The sequence below is a fragment of the Nicotiana tabacum genome, chromosome 18 (genome assembly GCF_000715075.1).
Source record: "Nicotiana tabacum cultivar K326 chromosome 18, ASM71507v2, whole genome shotgun sequence".
NCBI classification, from domain to species: Eukaryota; Viridiplantae; Streptophyta; class Magnoliopsida; order Solanales; family Solanaceae; genus Nicotiana; species Nicotiana tabacum.
Window position 1 is genome coordinate 9,135,640 of NC_134097.1, and position 19,746 is coordinate 9,155,385.

Genomic DNA, 19,746 nt, shown 5'->3' on the forward strand with positions numbered 1-19,746 from the left:
GTCTATGGCTCTTGAGCTCGATGACACCGCTTCACCTCATGGTTCGATTTGGACTCGAGTTCGGTAATGACTTCGAGCTCGGTACTTGATCGGTCCTAGAACTTCGAGCTTGGTAACCTGGATTCAGATCGCATCTCGATACTATGAAGATGACCTTTGGTCCATTATATTCCAACCTTGACTAATCATACGAAGGTCGAAAACGGTTTTGACCGTATACAAGCTTCGCTACAGGTCTGAAAATAAAGCCGACGACACCGGAGTTCAGTCCAACGACAGCAATGGTAAGAATCAGAATGCCTGAAGCAACTGCGTTTTCGAGGAATTGGGTCATGGAACACCAAATTCCAGAATATATAATTAATATAATGGTTTCTAGATTGCCATTGTTGACAATGGAAAAAGTACTTCAGTTTTTTTGTCGAACTTGGGCAGAGATTGAAAGAACTAAAACAAAGAAGAAAAAGAGGGATCTGCGGCTGCCAGAGAAAAGAGGGAGAGAGAATAACATTTAGTAATTTTTAGTACAAAGACAAAATTGTCCCTCTCATTAGAATATTGTTAGTGCACTCTTAGGCTAACATATTAAGTTATCAAGACCATATATATATATATATAAGTATATATTTTGATTTGGCATCCTAAGATTCAGATCTTAGGCAACTACGTTGGCTGATTTGAGCGCATAACTTAATTTTTAGTGCGTTGCCTTGGTTTGATGCCAACTATAATATTTGACTCAAATTTTTATTCTGACATTAATGCCCCCACCACCTTCAATGAGCTCTTATATATATATATGCCTGTCCCATGACCAACTTTATATTCAGTACATGTTTTGATTAAAAGAATGTTAGGAAAATTTTCAGAGCAGGTAGAAATAAATGCACCAGCAATTGAAGTGTGGAATCTCTATTCCACTCTTCAATTTGCAAAATTTGTTGTTGAAAAACTCCCTCGCATAGCTGAAAAAGTTGAGTTGGTTGAAGGCAATGGAGGCCTTGGTTCAATCCTGCTAGTCAGTAAGTTAATTTACTTCAAGGTCCTATTTAAAAAAATTCATCTTATTTTCATTCCCTTGAATATTCCGTTTCTTTTTATTTGTAATTTTTTTTTACGATGGAGACGTGTTGAATATCCGTCCTGATTTTATTATCATATTTATGTTTTCTACGAAGGAATCTAACAAATATACAATAAGTTTTTCGTTTGCATTATAAAATAAAAATATAAATCTTTCATTAATCCAGGGGCGGAGGGAGAACATTAGTTGCAGATTCGAATAAACGCAATAGCTTTTGCTTAAATCCTGTATTTTTATTAAAAAATTCATAAAATATGTACAATTAGACCTCTCTATAACAACATGCTCATATAATAGTCATTCATTATAAAAACCATATTTATCTTTTTAATATTATGTTATAATATATATTTTTTCTAACAACACTTTCGAAAAATATCGGAACAAACGAAGTTGTTATAGAAATGTTTGACTGTAAATAAGACGAATTATGAGTTTGGTGATGATTTCAGAACTCATAAACTTAAAATCTTAGCTCGATATATAAATTTTTGAGTCTCCTTTAGTATATTTCTATTCCTTTTTTATTTTATTTTATTTTGAATCGCATAACGAGGTTTGCTACTTTGTTTGAACAAAATATATTAGGTACACCTGGTAATGCTCCATATAAAGAGAAATTTATGTCAATCGACGATGAAAAACAAGTAAAAGATGTAGAGATTTTTGAAGGTGGATTTCTTGATCTTGGATTCAGTTTCTATCTTATTAAGTGGGAAGTTATGGAGAAAAGTGAAAATTTATCCATTATTAAACTTACCCTTGATTTTGAGACTAAAGATGCTGAAAATATTCATCTTTCTATTGCCAATCTTCAAACCTTTGTGGCCATTATGAAAGCTTCTGCAGACTATTTAGAGCAGAAGAACAAGTAACGGAATTGGGAAATAATCTAACACGAGTTATTGGGATTCATGTATCTTCATATTTTATGTTGATTTCCCCTTTGTTACTTTGTGGTTATATATTTCTATTTCAAGTATTGTATTAGGATGGATTTAGTACTGGATGTTACTATTATTTTTGGTTATGAATAAAATGTCACATTGAGTCTTTTTTTTTTTTCTTTAAATGAATTTTGACTTGTACCTTTGCAATATAATATTGAGATGAATCAAGCTCAGTCCTTCAGTTTTTTTTATGAGAACTCTGAAAGCATGTTTGAGTTCGATTCAATGATTCATGTATTAGGTGTTTGTCCTATGGTTCTTACGATATTTGATTTTCTCTTTTGAAGGAAGGACAAATATTTACTATAATTGATTTTTTATCATTTACGAAAAAAATATAATTTTTTTATATTTGGCTAGTCGTTTTTCTTAGTGTAAAAGGTTTTGGACTTCTATAAATTGAGGATCTTTTCTTCTCATTTAGTAACATCCATAATGTAGTCATGAGGCGTTGAGAGTCTTGTTTAGGGGAGAATTTTTGGGACAAGTGTTAGCCTGCCACTTGTGTGTGCCTCTCCGTGAGGTTGCTTTCTTGATATTTGTACTATCTTTTGTATAGTAGATTGCTCATTTTCGCCCGTGGATGTATGTCAATTGGCCGAACCACGTTAAATGTTTGCGTCTTTTTTTGATATATTTCTTTCTTATTGTCTGATTTATCATTATTCAAGATTTACTTTACTAACTACCGTATTATATCTAATTATTTCGATCTTTCGCATTATACCTAATTATTTCGATCTTAATACCATATTTTGATGTTCTTGCATTCTATACTGATAAAAGGACATCTAAATTGTCTTTAAGAAAATGAAAACGTAACACGTGCCAAACTCAAGCAGCTAGTTCTCCCTCATCGGCTACAAAGGAAGCTTTCTTTACCAAAACCTCAACTCTTATATTTGTTTAAATATTTAGGATCCGTTTGGCCATAAATTTTGTCAAAATAAACTTGAGTTTTATTTGACAAACACATGTTTTGTCATAGATTTTGTTTACATTTTGGCCAAATTTCAAATTCCAAATCCCAAATAATAGCTGGTTTTGGGCCAAAAAATCACTATTATATTTTTAAAAATTATCCCAAACTTTTATATTTTATAAAAGAGCCCACCATTTATTATTTTGTAACGATGTTGCTTCGTCTTCTCGGTCATCTGATAGTGTATCATGTAGTTCATTATAAAAATGATAATCTTGTATCAAATTTACTTATGTACAAGATTATGGTTTGCGATAATATAATGAATGTTATTGATAATGGTATTGTTGGGTATTTGGGATAGTTTTTAGAACTTATGGATATAAGTCATGTTTCATATTTTTCCAAATCAAACTTCATCCAAAACAGATGTCCAAACACATTTTCATCTTCCAACCAAACTTCATCCAAATCAGATTTTTCAGAATAAATTTGAGAATTTATGGCCAAACGCCAGCTTAATTAAATTGGAACGGTATCGAGAAAATTAATATGCCCCCTGCATTAAGAATGACACGCACAAATCGAGAAATACAAATTTTTCACTCTCTAAAGTTTTCCAATTTTTTACCTTCCCATGAAGGATGTGATGAGTTTATTTTTATTGGTCTGCAACTAGTAAGATTAGTTCAAATGGCAAAGGTTTTTAAAAGGCGGAATACATACAGAGATACCTAAAGTTGGCACCATTTTTCATTTAGACACTTAAACTAGGACTCTTTCCATATGAACTCATTTCTTAGGCATATAATACACCAATTAGACACGTTTTGTGCAGGTGGCATATAGCGTGATTTACATCCTATTTAAGCGCGTGAAGGTGGCATAGAAGGAATTTTTCCTTTCCCAATTAGACACATAACGGTAACATCTGTGAAGTAAATATCTCTCTATTTAAACCCTAATCCCTTTCCCAATTGTTAAAAATCCAGTTTTGCTGCTCCAACACTTCTCCTTCTCTTCTTGTTGTCAATTCTTTTCTTCTCTTCTCTCCTTTCTCTCGTTTCTGTTGTTGCCGAGTTTATTAAGGTCGAAACTTAGATAATATCCATTAATGTCGAACTTATCGGAATCGACGAACTCATCAATGTCACCTTGTGTTGCCGCTCGAATTTGTAAGTGTGGTGTTTCTCCAAAATTGAATACTTCTTAGACCTAACTAAACCCAGGTCGTAGGTTTTTTGCTTGCAAAATCGAAAAGGTAAATTTTTTGTTCTTAATTGTATTCTTTTTTATTAATTATTTTCTTTGATAAAAATTGATCAAATGTGTTTGTGATTTTTGTAGAAAAATGGTGGATGTGATTATTTCTGTTGATATGATGATGAGATGCCTACTCAAGCAAAAAAAATAATTTGGGGTTTATTAAAGAGAGTCAAAGCTTTTTAAGAGGAGAAAGTTCGAGCAAAAAGAAGATTGATCCTTTTGACCATTGTTGTTATATTGTTGCTCGTTTTATGGGAACTGTAGGGCTGATGTCGTTCTTGTGTTTTGATGTGGTTTGCAGATTAGTTTGGTTGTTTTAGGTGGTGTTGGTTGCTTTAGGTGTTGTTGCTGCTACACTTTTGTAATCTTAGCACTGCGATGTAATGTTCTATGTTGAAAGTAATAAATATTTCAGCTGCTGTTGCTACACTAATGTTTTTGCATAGCTGACTTTTGTTAAAGTGTTAGAAGATTGCTGCTATGTAACATTGACAGAAAAGCACCAATTATAGGGTGTTTGCCTAAAACAAAACAAGACATAGCCAATATCATTGATTACTGCTATGTAACATTGGCACAAAGAAATGATCCTTACCAAGTTTAATAAGAACAAGAAGATTACACAATTGAATAGATGTCACGACCTAAACTAACCCCTGTCGTGATGGCGCCTATCGTGGAACTAGGCAAGCCGACTCATTTCCAAAACAAACCGATATTTTCATTTCAAAGATAATTTCAATATTATTTAACACAAAAACCTTCATAAAGGAGTTCCAATCAAAATAAAAGTGCGGAAGGAAAAGCCCGACATCGGGGTGTCACTAGTCATGAGCATTTACAATAATCTATCTAACAATATCAAGGCTAACTCAGCCTGAAAAATAGATAAATATAACTAGAGAAAGATAAGAGGGAGAAGAGCAGGGCTGCGATCGCCAGGCAGCTACCTTGTTATCCTCGGAAAAATTTGCAATCAGAACAATCAACAACCGCTATCGTGTCCAGCTACACCTGGATTTGCACATAAGGTGCAGGGAGTAACGTGAGTACGCCAGCTCAGTAAGTAACAACAATAAATAAAGACTGAGCAGTAGTGACGAGCAGTAAAGCTTTTAACATTCATATCAGAAAATCTCAGTAAAATACCACATGCTTTTAAAATCAGGATTTGAATCAAAATATCTCGTTTAAACCCAATTCCAGCAAAAATCATTTAAAGATATTTTTCAACAGTTTTCAAACAGAGGAAAAATGCAAAGGTGAGCAAAAATGATGAAATCATAAACAGCCTCTCGGGCAAAACATCACTCATATACAACCCCTCGGGAAAACCTCACAGTCACTCGTGCCACTCGGGCATACCTCACAATCACTCTTGCCACTCGGGCATACCTCACAATCACTCATGCTTCTCAGACACTCAACACTCGGCACTCGCATTCAGTAGGTACCTGCGCTCACTTGGGGTGTGTACAGACTCCGGAGGGGCTCCTTCAGCCCAAGCGCTATAATCTGCACGGACAACTCACGTACTGCACTGATAACTCACGTGCTGCACGGATAACTCACGTGCTATAATAATAAAGTATGCTGCAGGCGGGCAGCCCCGATCCACACTCATCCTCACAATCAGGCCCTCAGCCTATATCAACATACTGCGGCATGCAACTCGATCCCATAAATATCCTCACAAATCACGTCCTCGGCCTCACTCAGTCATAAATCTCTCAAGCCACTCGGGAATTTAAGTAAAACAAGACATTCGACCCAAAATATTTATATGCGTCAAAATAGAGTCATAAAACTGAGTTATGCGGTAAACAAGTATAAACATGACTGAGTATAGATTTTCAATCGAATACAATGAGAGGATAGTGAGAAAAAGCCCCTAAGGGTCCAAACAACACTGACGCAAGGCCCAAACATGGCATTCAGCCCAATTTACAGAAACTCTTTCTAAAACATATAAGTATCATATAGTTTTAACAAAGTATGCAACTTTACAGTTGCTACGGGTCGGACCAAATCACAATCCCCAACAGTGCACGCCCACATGCCCGTTACCTAGCATGTGCGTCACTAAAAATAGTAGAATGATACAAAATTCGGGGTTTCGTACCCTCAGGACTAGATTTACAATACTTACCTCAAAATCACATTCCGGACGCACTCCTAAGTCCAAAATCACCTAACGGAGCTAACAGAACCATCAAAATTCAAATCCGATATCATTTACACATAGGTCAATATCCGGTTGACTTTTCCAACTTAAGTTTCTAAATAAGAGACTAAGTGTCTCATTTCACTCCGAAACCACTCCGGGCCCGAACCAACTAACCCGGTATATCATAATATAACTTAAGAGCATAAAGGAAACAGAAATGGGGGAAACGGGGTTATAACTCTCGAAACGACCGGTCGGGTCGTTACATCCTCCCCACTTAAACATACGTTCGTCCTCGAACGTGCCGAAAGTTGTTCCAAAAGCCAAGAAATGGCCGTGTAACTTTCCTATGCACATATTCGGGGGTGATCCCACGTCACCCTATCTCATATAGGTCCGATAACACAACATAACTGAAATTCTTCAATTCAACCTAGTGCTGGTAATAAACCTCATATAAGACAAAACCTCATTCTAAAACCTTCGTACACTGCCGATGATGAAAGAAACATACCAAATTCATAACCATTCATTAGACCAACATGTCATGGAGCTCCCGTTCCTTCTACAAAAACTATAGCCAATTTCAAAGTCGACTTTCAATATTATCCTCCCAATTATACCACAATCAAATCTGATAGCATCCGTTCTAGGCCCAATGACCTCGTCTCATCCAACACGACCACTCTAGTGACATGACACATCAATACAATCTAAAGCCACAACCCGTGCACCAGATAGCAACATTCCAAATGTACCCAATCGTAACAATGACCCAAACAGGAGAATTGTTCCACAAGCTCGACGAGTACCACCCCGACGCAATGCTAAGAACCCATCACACACCGCAGAAACCATAACACACGAATCTTACACAAGGGATTATATTTCCACATAACTCTGCTGCAATACGTGACCCTATCCAAATACTGGTCCATATGAAACACCTCAAGCCACCCTGCTAAAATCAATAACCATGCGCAATTCGACATCAAGTACCCAAAGTGCATTACCATAACCACAGAGAAGCAAACGACACCATGCCACATAAAATCCGAAAGAACATAACCAATACGTCATCAACCAAGCAATATCCAATACTATTCTCGCTTAAATTCTGCTATAAGGCCACAACAGAACCGCACCATATGTGCATATAACCAACAAATCACAACTTCTCATAGCATAGAAGAGTAACTCATAGATCATTTCAGAACATGAATAAACTTCACATCAACTGAATGACACATCCTTCAACAATAGCAATATGGAGCCAATCAATCCGGCTCGGTGTAGAATACACATCCTAATTGGGCATACCAATGGGCCCCAAATCAATTATGGTCAGCCACCAATAGATAAACAACCTCAAAAAGTCCACAATGACGGATTCATAACACCTTTTATCATCTAGCTAGCTCCGGCCACAACTTCACAGTCCACAACCATGAAATAATCTGCTGCTGAGAACTCCTAATCTCCAATTCCATAGAACATATGAATCGCCATATTTGATTCCACCTCCTCCGCCCGAATGCCTAACACCTCTCTCATACACAATCATCCCACGAGAAATACTTAAAAAAAAAAAATCTTCCGTGCCACATGGCAAAAAATTGAATATCAACAGTCGATCAACCAGGAGAGTGTCGCAATACCAGCGAAGTACCCATTAATCAAAACACACTGCCCCTTCTGAAATGTACACTCTCATCAAGCTATACCAGATAGTAATATCATTTACCCAGTCATCGGAAACCGTTCATGCTGCCTAAGAATTTATGTCCTTCCCTTCAAAACTGAACTGTGACCTTGTACATGTAAATCCTATTCCCACAAAACACACCGCAGAAACCATAACACACGAATCTTACACAAGGGATTATATTTCCACATAACTCTGCTGCAATACGCGACCCTATCCAAATACTGGTCCATATGAAACACCTCAAGCCACCCTGCTAAAATCAATAACCATGCGCAATTCGACATCAAGTACCCAAAGTGCATTACCATAACCACAGAGAAGCAAACGACACCATGCCACATAAAATCCGAAAGAACATAACCAATACGTCATCAACCAAGCAATATCCAATACTAATACTATTCTCGCTTAAATTCCGCTATAAGGCCACAACAGAACCGCACCATATGTGCATATAACCAACAAATCACAACTTCTCATAGCATAGAAGAGTAACTCATAGATCATTTCAGAACATGAATAAACTTCACATCAACTGAATGGCACATCCTTCAACAATAGCAATATGGAGCCAATCAATCCGGCTCGGTGTAGAATACACATCCTAATTGGGCATACCAATGGGCCCCAAATCAATTATGGTCAGCCACCAATAGATAAACAACCTCAAAAAGTCCACAATGACGGATTCATAACACCTTTTATCATCTAGCTAGCTCCGGCCACAACTTCACAGTCCACAACCATGAAATAATCTGCTGCTGAGAACTCCTAATCTCCAATTCCATAGAACATATGAATCGCCATATTTGATTCCACCTCCTCCGCCCGAATGCCTAACACCTCTCTCATACACAATCATCCCACGAGAAATACTTAAAAAAAAAAAAATCTTCCGTGCCACATGGCAAAAAATTGAATATCAACAGTCGATCAACCAGGAGAGTGTCGCAATACCAGCGAAGTACCCATTAATCAAAACACACTGCCCCTTCTGAAATGTACACTCTTATCAAGCTATACCAGATAGTAATATCATTTACCCAGTCATCGGAAACCGTTCATGCTGCCTAAGAATTTATGTCCTTCCCTTCAAAACTGAACTGTGACCTTGTACATGTAAATCCTATTCCCACAAAACACACCGCAGAAACCATAACACACGAATCTTACACAAGGGATTATATTTCCACATAACTCTGCTGCAATACGCGACCCTATCCAAATACTGGTCCATATGAAACACCTCAAGCCACCCTGCTAAAATCAATAACCATGCGCAATTCGACATCAAGTACCCAAAGTGCATTACCATAACCACAGAGAAGCAAACGACACCATGCCACATAAAATCCGAAAGAACATAACCAATACGTCATCAACCAAGCAATATCCAATACTATTCTCGCTTAAATTCCGCTATAAGGCCACAACAGAACCGCACCATATGTGCATATAACCAACAAATCACAACTTCTCATAGCATAGAAGAGTAACTCATAGATCATTTCAGAACATGAATAAACTTCACATCAACTGAATGGCACATCCTTCAATAATAGCAATATGGAGCCAATCAATCCGGCTCGGTGTAGAATACACATCCTAATTGGGCATACCAATGGGCCCCAAATCAATTATGGTCAGCCACCAATAGATAAACAACCTCAAAAAGTCCACAATGACGGATTCATAACACCTTTTATCATCTAGCTAGCTCCGGCCACAACTTCACAGTCCACAACCATGAAATAATCTGCTGCTGAGAACTCCTAATCTCCAATTCCATAGAACATATGAATCGCCATATTTGATTCCACCTCCTCCGCCCGAATGCCTAACACCTCTCTCATACACAATCATCCCACGAGAAATACTTAAAAAAAAAAAATCTTCCGTGCCACATGGCAAAAAATTGAATATCAACAGTCGATCAACCAGGAGAGTGTCGCAATACCAGCGAAGTACCCATTAATCAAAACACACTGCCCCTTCTGAAATGTACACTCTCATCAAGCTATACCAGATAGTAATATCATTTACCCAGTCATCGAAAACCGTTCATGCTGCCTAAGAATTTATGTCCTTCCCTTCAAAACTGAACTGTGACCTTGTACATGTAAATCCTATTCCCACAAAACACACCGCAGAAACCATAACACACGAATCTTACACAAGGGATTATATTTCCACATAACTCTGCTGCAATACGCGACCCTATCCAAATACTGGTCCATATGAAACACCTCAAGCCACCCTGCTAAAATCAATAACCATGCGCAATTCGACATCAAGTACCCAAAGTGCATTACCATAACCACAGAGAAGCAAACGACACCATGCCACATAAAATCCGAAAGAACATAACCAATACGTCATCAACCAAGCAATATCCAATACTATTCTCGCTTAAATTCCGCTATAAGGCCACAACAGAACCGCACCATATGTGCATATAACCAACAAATCACAACTTCTCATAGCATAGAAGAGTAACTCATAGATCATTTCAGAACATGAATAAACTTCACATCAACTGAATGGCACATCCTTCAATAATAGCAATATGGAGCCAATCAATCCGGCTCGGTGTAGAATACACATCCTAATTGGGCATACCAATGGGCCCCAAATCAATTATGGTCAGCCACCAATAGATAAACAACCTCAAAAAGTCCACAATGACGGATTCATAACACCTTTTATCATCTAGCTAGCTCCGGCCACAACTTCACAGTCCACAACCATGAAATAATCTGCTGCTGAGAACTCCTAATCTCCAATTCCATAGAACATATGAATCGCCATATTTGATTCCACCTCCTCCGCCCGAATGCCTAACACCTCTCTCATACACAATCATCCCACGAGAAATACTTAAAAAAAAAAAAATCTTCCGTGCCACATGGCAAAAAATTGAATATCAACAGTCGATCAACCAGGAGAGTGTCGCAATACCAGCGAAGTACCCATTAATCAAAACACACTGCCCCTTCTGAAATGTACACTCTCATCAAGCTATACCAGATAGTAATATCATTTACCCAGTCATCGAAAACCGTTCATGCTGCCTAAGAATTTATGTCCTTCCCTTCAAAACTGAACTGTGACCTTGTACATGTAAATCCTATTCCCATAAAACACACCACATCTATTATGCCATCATGTGACAAGCATAAGAATTCCATTATCAACTCCGAGTCACTAGCAAATTACATACCTTATTAGTCAGAAACCTCTTTCTTGCTTCTTTCTAGGAGGAAATCATAACACACAACACGTTCCGTACATCGGTAGAAAATATCCAGTTCAAACCATGGTAAAACCCATCATGAACACTTTGAAATCCATTTGTACATAACCAAACTATCTGAACTGAATTCCTCTAACTCCACCAAGCCACACAAGTTGCCAAATTCGAGAGCATTGCCACGAAACACCTATAGATACTAGCCACATCATAAGTACCCAAAGAACCGATCATACCCATTACCGTGCTAACCTAACCTACTACCAAGCTGTCCTATTTCTCTAAGTTCTTTCTAAATTGCCTTCAAATGGCTACTTTTTCCTTGTTAGAGCACTACTATTCTTAACAAAAACTTACCCCACGAACTCTAGCATAGAATCACGCCACCCTAAGGCTTATAAGCCGCCAGATTCCCTTTTTGTGTATCTCAAAGGTTCCACAACCAAAAATGCTTACTCCGAAGAGACTTTATGTGAACCTAAAGCTGTTTCCTTCACCTTCTTGGTATTGAAATGTATAATTCATAATGATATAAGATGCCACGAGTCTCAACACCGTTAAATGCAACCCCTAGTTTTCTAGCCATATTTATAAATCTTGAATCTATTGGAACCATTCTCGAGAGTCATCCACTCTACTCAAATCTCGAATTAACCGACCAAACAGACCGAAACGACCTGTGCCCCATTAGCACACCAACACCCAAGGGAATAAAGAGTAACCCACACTCCTACGCAACCGAGCAAATTCCCGCTCCATGTACACTACATTCTTTGTGAATAACCACTCAATTATTTTATGGTCCTCCTATAACCATAAAGTGTAATACAACTTGTGCCAAGAAATTCCTTTACCCGAGTCATCCTTGATCTCGACCTCTGCAAGTCATAACTGATTCACCGGTATACCCTTAACCGAAACAAATATGACCCATAACTGTGCAATCAACTCGTCGATAGCAGACTCCTCCACTTAGCCTTAAGCTACAATTATATAAAATTAGAACCCGTAAGGATTTCTCCTTCTTAATTACCAAGGTCTCGCACCGTTAACCTGCCAGATTTCTTGAAGTCTTTTATTAAGCCTTTCATGGACATTCTAAATCTCCAGCTAAAAATCACGCACGCGACCTCCTACCGGGTAGCAAGTAATATTCCTCGCAAAAGCTTCATCAACATCATGCCACCGCTAGCTGCACATAGGAGATAACCCACATGTGGAATTCCTTACCGACATCTTCCAATGACACTGCACTAAGTGCAACGACCACTAAATCCGTAAATTCTCCTGAGTTCATGCTCGCCCACCCTTTGTATAAGTATGCACTTTCCATATTGACATCAACTGTACGTCAACAATACCTTCCGAACTCAAGTCATATTGCATCTGACACGATAATAAGATCTTCACGCCTCTATTCATTTCAAACACACTCCTTTCTGCCATATTCAATTTTCCTTTGTACACTAACCATCACTCCAAATAGAGTCTGCATGCCAATTCACATACTAACATGATTCCAAACCATTCTACACTTTCTCAAGGCACACGACTACCCTACTAGTGAATTCATATGCTAATCTGCCACTCTTACTTCGGTTAAATCATCTCCTTTAAGAAACTTCTCAACCTCTACTTCTCCTACTTGACCTACTAGTACTTCAACCACCGCGAAACACTTCCCATCATGTCTTCCCTCATACTTTGCTACCCAACTGCTGCATCAAATCGAAATGTATCTCTGTCGCACCTGAACCAATAAAATGTTACCTACTCTAACTCTCTTCGAAGATCATCTTTCTCGAGCCATCAACATCAAAAATACTCATTCGCAACCACAATTACTACACAATCACTTACTCTTCTTGATTCCAAACTCATTGACAAGACATGAGAATTTAATTTTTCCTAAAATTTAACAACGTGAAAAATACTTAAAAACATTCACACTCGAGACTGTACGTCACATCAAAACAAAAAATCAAGTGCCCAATGGTCTTCCTTTACATTTCAAGGAAAAACTTCTGGTCATATTTAAATCGTCTTAACACATCCCGTAGTTACATCATACTCGTCACAAAGCCATTCCACCGCTCATTGATCCACAAATTCCACTCGTAGGGGCATTATCGGACATATGAGTCCAAATGTACAAGTTACAAATGAAGCTACCGAGCCAAAACTACAATTTAAACCTGGCCTCAAGTCCTCCAGACTAGCCCATCACCAAAACACATAATACACATCTCGAACCTCATTCATAGAATCACAAGCCGGCAATGCACAACTGATACCGAGCACTCATGTGCGCATACGAATGCGTGGAAGGAATTCAAAGAGTTATGTTTCAAGCTGAATCAATTTCGCACGATAGAATACAGGAAAGTGAAATTTTCCTAAGGGTTCTGCAGCCTCTCGAAGATAAGTACAAATGTCTCCGTACCGATCCACAAGACTCTACTAAACCCGCTCATGACTCGTGAGACCTATGTAACCTAAGCTCTGATACAAATATGTCATGACCCAAACTAACCCCTGTCGTGATGACGCCTATCGTGGAACTAGGCAAGCTGACTCATTTCCAAAACAAACCGATATTTTCATTTCAAAAATAATTTCAATGTTATTTAACACAAAATCCTTCGTAAAGGAGTTCTAATCAAAATAAAAGTGAGGAAGGAAAAGCCCGACATCAGGGTGTCACTAGTCATGAGCATCTACAACAATCTGTCTAACAATATCAAGGCTAACTCAGCCTGGAAAATAGCTAAATATAACTAGAGGAAGATAAGAGGGAGAAGAGCAGGGCTGCGATCGCCAGGTAGCTACCTTGCTATCCCCGGGAAAATCTGCAATCAGAACAATCAACAACCGCTACCGTGTCCATCTACACCTGGATCTGCACACATGGTGCAGGGAGTAACGTGAGTACGCCAACTCAGTAAGTAACAACAATACATAAAGACTGAGCAGTAGTGACGAGCAGTAAAGCATATAACATTCATATCAAGAAATCTCAGTAAAATACCACATGCTTTTAAAATCAGGATTTGAATCAAAATATCTCGTTTAAACCCAGTTCCAGTAAAAATCATTTAAAGATATTTTTTAACAGTTTTCAAACAGAGGAAAAATGCAAAGGTGAGCAAAAATGATGAAATCATAAACAGCCCCTCGGGCAAAACATCACTCATATATAGCCCCTCGGGCAAACCTCATAGTTACTCATGCCACTCGGGCATACCACATAATCACTCTTGTCACTCGGGCATACCTCACAATCACTCTTGCCACTCGGGCATACCTCACAATCACTCATGCCTCCCAGTCACTCAACACTCGACACTCGCACTCAGTAGGTACCTGCGCTCACTGGGGATGTGTACAGACTCCGGAGGGGCTCCTTCAGCCCAAGCGCTATAATCTGCACAGATAACTCATGTGTTGCATGGACAACTCACGTGCTATAATAATAAAGTATCCTTCAGCCCAAGCGCTATAATCTACATGGATAACTCACGTGCTATAATAATAAAGTATGCTGCAGGCGGGCAGCCTCGATCCACACTCATCCTCACAAATCAGGCCCTCGGCCTCACTCAGTCATAAATCTCTCAAGCCACTCGGGCATTTCAGTAAAACAGGGCATTCAACCCAAAATATTTATATGCATCAAAATAGAGTCATAAAACTAAGTTATGCGGTAAACAAGTATAAACATGACTGAGTATAGATTTTCAATCGAATACAATGAGAGGATAGTGAGAAAAAGCCCCTAAGGGTCCAAATAGCACTGACGCAAGGCCCAAACATGGCATTCATCCCAATTTACAGAAACTCTTTCTAAAACATATAAGTATCATATAGTTTCAACAAAGTATGCAACTTTACAGTTGCTACAGGTCGGACCAAGTCACAATCTCCAACAGTGCACGCCCACATTCCCGTCACCTAGCATGTGCGTCACTAAAAATAGTAGAATGATACAAAATTCGGGGTTTCGTACCCTCAGGACTAGATTTACAATCGTTACTTACCTCAAACCGGTCAAATCTCTACCCCGCAATGCTCTTGCCTCTGGACTCGGCCTCCAAATGCTCCAAATCTATTCACAATCAGTACAATACCATCAATATATGCTAATGGAATGAATTCCAATGGAAAAGCTACAAAATTAAACCAAAACCCGAAATTGGCTCAAACCCGACCCCCGGGCGTATGTCTCGAAATTTGACAAAATTTACAAAACTAGAAAGCACATTCACTCACGAGTCTAACCATACCAAATTCATCAAAATCCGACATCGTTTGGTTCTTCAAATCCTTAAATTACTTCTCCAAAAATCCCAAGCCCTAACCCCTCATTTTCACTAATTACAATGACTAAACAACGGAAAATTACCATATATATAAGTATTAGGACTCAAGCAACTTACCTCACTGATAGCCCTTGAATCACCCTTCAAATATCACTCCAAATGCTCCACAAACCGACTTGAAAATGGTGGAAATGAACCAAATTCGCGAAGTGTTCTATTTATGGTTTCTGCCCAGGTTTTTGCACCTGCGGGCTCTTTTTCCGCGCCTGCGGGACCGTACCTACGGGACCGCACCTGCGATCAAGGTGCCACATCCGCGAACTCCACTTAATTCCCCAGCTTCCGCATCTGCACTCCAGGCCTCACACATACGGGCTCGTAGGTGCGGCCAAATCCTTCGCGCCTGCGCTCTAGCCTTGGACTCACATTTTTCCGCATCTGTGCAGCAAATTCTCGCGCCTGCACACTCATACTTCGCTTCTACGAAGCCTGCCCAGCATCCCCCTTTCCGCATCTGCGCCCCAGGTTTCACACCTGCGGGCTCGTGCGACCTCCAACTCGCACCTGTGCAACCTGCCTAGCTCAGCATTTCCCGCACCTGCGAACTCTCCACGTGCACCAGCGGCCTCGCACCTGTGACTCTTTCTTCCGCAGGTGCGAAAATAGCAGTAGCAGCAGCTTCAGCTGGATTTTCCAACTTCGACAAATTCGTTAACCACCCGGAATCACCTCGAGGCCCTCGGGACCTCAACCAAAAATACCAACAAGTCATATATCAATATAAAAACTTAGTCGAACCTTCGAATCACTCAAAAAAATATCAAATCATCAAATTACCCTCGGATTCAAGCCTAAGAACTTCTAAATTTCCAAATTCGGCAACCGATGCCGAAACCAACCAAACCATGTCCAAATGACCTCAAATTTTGCACACACATCAAAAATGACACTACGAACCTACTCCAACTTTCGGAATTCTATTCCGACCCCGATATCAAATTTTTCACTACCGACCGTAATCGCCAAATTTCCAAATTTTGCCAATTCAAGCCTAATTCTACAACGGACCTCCAAATCACATTCTAGACGCACTCCTAAGTCAAAAATTACCTAACGGAGCTAACGGAACCATCAGAATTCAAATCCGAGATTGTTTACGCATAGATCAATATCCGATTGACTTTTCCAACTTAAGGTTCTAAATAAGAGACTAAGTGTCTCATTTCACTCCAAAACCACTCCGGGCCCAAACCAACTAACCTGATATATCATAATATAGCTTAAGAGAACAAAGGAAACAAAAATGGGAGAAATTGGGCTATAACTCCCGAAACGACCGGCCGTGTCGTTATAATAGAATCATAAGAGTTTAGTTCTTCAAAAACTAGATCCCAAAATATAATAGGTTGCTGCTACCTTAGAGTCAAGAATAGACCTTGGCTATAGATAATTGTTTGCTGCTACATAATCAGATAGTCAAAAAATAAGTTCATAAGATACTATTTCTTGCTAAAGTTTGCCTTCAGCTATTGCAACTGGGAAGTTGTGACAGCATCATGACCCTTCCACCTCAAGCCTCTAGCCTTAAAACCAAGGTCTATTCCTGTTGGAGCTGCACTCTTATAAGTTGAACCACTTGCAAGAACTTTTTGGCTTGATGTTACGGGCTGCAGTTTGCCAAATAATGAAGCACAATCAGTAAGTTATTCTAAGTCATATTATAGATGAAATATGTATGAATATATACATTTAGTATTTGAGTTCCACTTGCAGCTGTGTAGATGCCAAATCCAACATTTTTTGGACCTTTTTTTCTCCTCCTTTTTCAGCAACTTCTTTACCTGCACCCCTTCATCTTTTTTGGACAATAGTTCCTTTACCCTTTGGAGGAAGTTGACTAGCTAATCCTCTTCTAGCAGGCCTGCACGAATCTGTTGAAGTTGGTGGTGGTTGACTTGAGCTTCTAGCTTCATGAACCCTTCTAACTCTTATTGTATCATCACAAACAGAGTTTGAGGTTGCAGGTTGGCTTGAGCTTCTTGCTGCAGCAGGTTGGCTTGCTCCTTGTGAGCTTTGGCTACCTTACTGTGAAGGCATCCAATTTTAAGCCTGCACGACATTGAGCAACAGAAAACCTTTGACAATGACAATGACACCAGATTCATATGAAGAATAATACAGTAAAGAATTCAGACTAATTTACCTTACAATATCTTTTGTTATGTCTTTGTTGATGGCACTTGGAACATGTCATTTTCACTCCACACTTGGACAACTTTCCATATTTCTTTTTTGGTTCATCTTTGCCTTTTGTTCTATTCCTATGAGGTCTATGAGGCATGGGTTTAGGTTTGGGAGGCTCTATCTTTGGATTGTCGGTTTCAGGCCACATCTTCATATTTGTCATAGGCTGGATGAAATACTTGTATGCTTTTAAGAAGGTATCCCTCTTATACCAATGCTCCACTGCCTGTTCAGGTTCTTTGTTTATGTGATAGTATGCAAGAACAACATGTTGGCATGGAATACCTCTCAACTTCCAAGCTCTAAAAGTGCTTACCTTATCAGTCAGATCAACTACATGCTTATGCAGTCCTTCTCCAATCTCAAATCCAACATCATCATTCCAAAGGACAGTACATTTTCTAGCAAGCTCTTTGCTATACTCTAACAGAATCCTAGCCATAGGTGATATATCAGATTTCCAAGTATCAGCAAATTTCAACATATCCACTTGCCTAGTCATTATTTTTCTCCTAATCTCCTCCAACATAGTTATAATTGATTTATGACTAGAAGCTAAAATCTATAAATTAAAGGTCTCACACATATTATTTTCAACAACATCGCACTTGGAATGCACTTCAAAATATGCTCTAACCCATGACTTTTCTGAATAATATAACAAATCTCTACAAATATCCTTACCAAGTTTGTCCATTTTGTGAAGCTCCTCCTTAAACTTAACTTCATAACTAGCTTTAGAGCACCTCCAAAATTATTTTCTCCTTTCCTCTCCTTTATATATTTATGCCAATTAGACCAGATGTGCCTGGCACACATTCTAAATTCAGCATTGGGTAAAATTTCCTTCAAAGTTGCAGCAAATCCTCACACACTAATGAATTCACATAAGATCACGTTTACAAGCACCCTTTAAGAAACAACCATCAAAATCTATGATTCTCCTACATCGTTCTAACCAACCTTTCTTCAATGCATAAAAGCACACATAAAAGTAAATAAATAATTTTTTTTCTGGCTCAGTTTCACTGTTTATCCTTACCCAACATGAGCTACCAGGATTGGTCTGTTTTATCATATCAACATAATCACATAACTTTGCAAACTCCATATTCCAATCATCCATAGACTCTCTGAGTATACACAATTTAGCCCTATAACAAATTGTCTTGCCAATATACAATCCTAGCTTGTCCCTGCACAATTCCTGTATTTCCCATGTCCTTATGTGGGGCTGCTTAGTTATTTCATCTTTAAATTTTTTTGTAACAAACTTTGAAGTACATAACTTATTCTTGTTTGAAGTATCACATTTGTGTACTGGGTAATAGTTTTTTACTTTAAAATCACCAGAATCTCTATCAATACAGGCATAGCACATCTATTTGCATCTCTTTGATTTACACTTATCCCTCACCCTATGTGGTTCATTTGGTCTCAATTTAATTTGCACCTTGTACTCAATTGCATAATTTGCTAATGCTTTCCGAAACTCTATAGCATTCTCAAAAATCATCCCAAGTTCAAATATAGCAACTTCACAATTAGGATCATACCTGACTTTTGTACTCCTCCTTTTTGCTGGTATATCAACACCAGGAATAACTTTAGGATCTAACTCTTCTATGCTATCTTCACTATCAGCCTCTGAACTATCAATAAACTGCTCATCCCCACCTAAATTACCTACATATCTGGAAGCCTTGTTTCTTCCAATATCCTCAAATCCTCTGTCAATACCTGTTTCTCCTAGTGGTATCGTTTTTGTTGCAATTGGTTTTTTCCTCTGCTTACCTTGCCTCGTGCTCCTCCTTTCAGCCCTTAAAAATCTCAATT

General features: G+C 38.7%; 1 protein-coding gene and 1 non-coding gene across 2 annotated transcripts; both read left to right on the forward strand.

Annotated features, from left to right (window-relative positions):
• Positions 1–850: 850 nt before the first annotated feature.
• On the forward strand, positions 851–1,959 carry LOC107801336 (norbelladine synthase-like). Its single transcript, XM_016624646.2, has 2 exons — positions 851–1,022; positions 1,673–1,959. The coding sequence occupies exons 1-2, from the start codon at positions 851–853 to the stop codon at positions 1,957–1,959; spliced, it is 459 nt and encodes a 152-aa protein (XP_016480132.1).
• Positions 1,960–3,459: 1,500 nt separating this feature from the next.
• On the forward strand, positions 3,460–3,559 carry LOC142173084 (U6 spliceosomal RNA). Its single transcript, XR_012702513.1, has one exon. It is a non-coding gene; the product is annotated as a U6 spliceosomal RNA (small nuclear RNA).
• Positions 3,560–19,746: the final 16,187 nt, after the last annotated feature.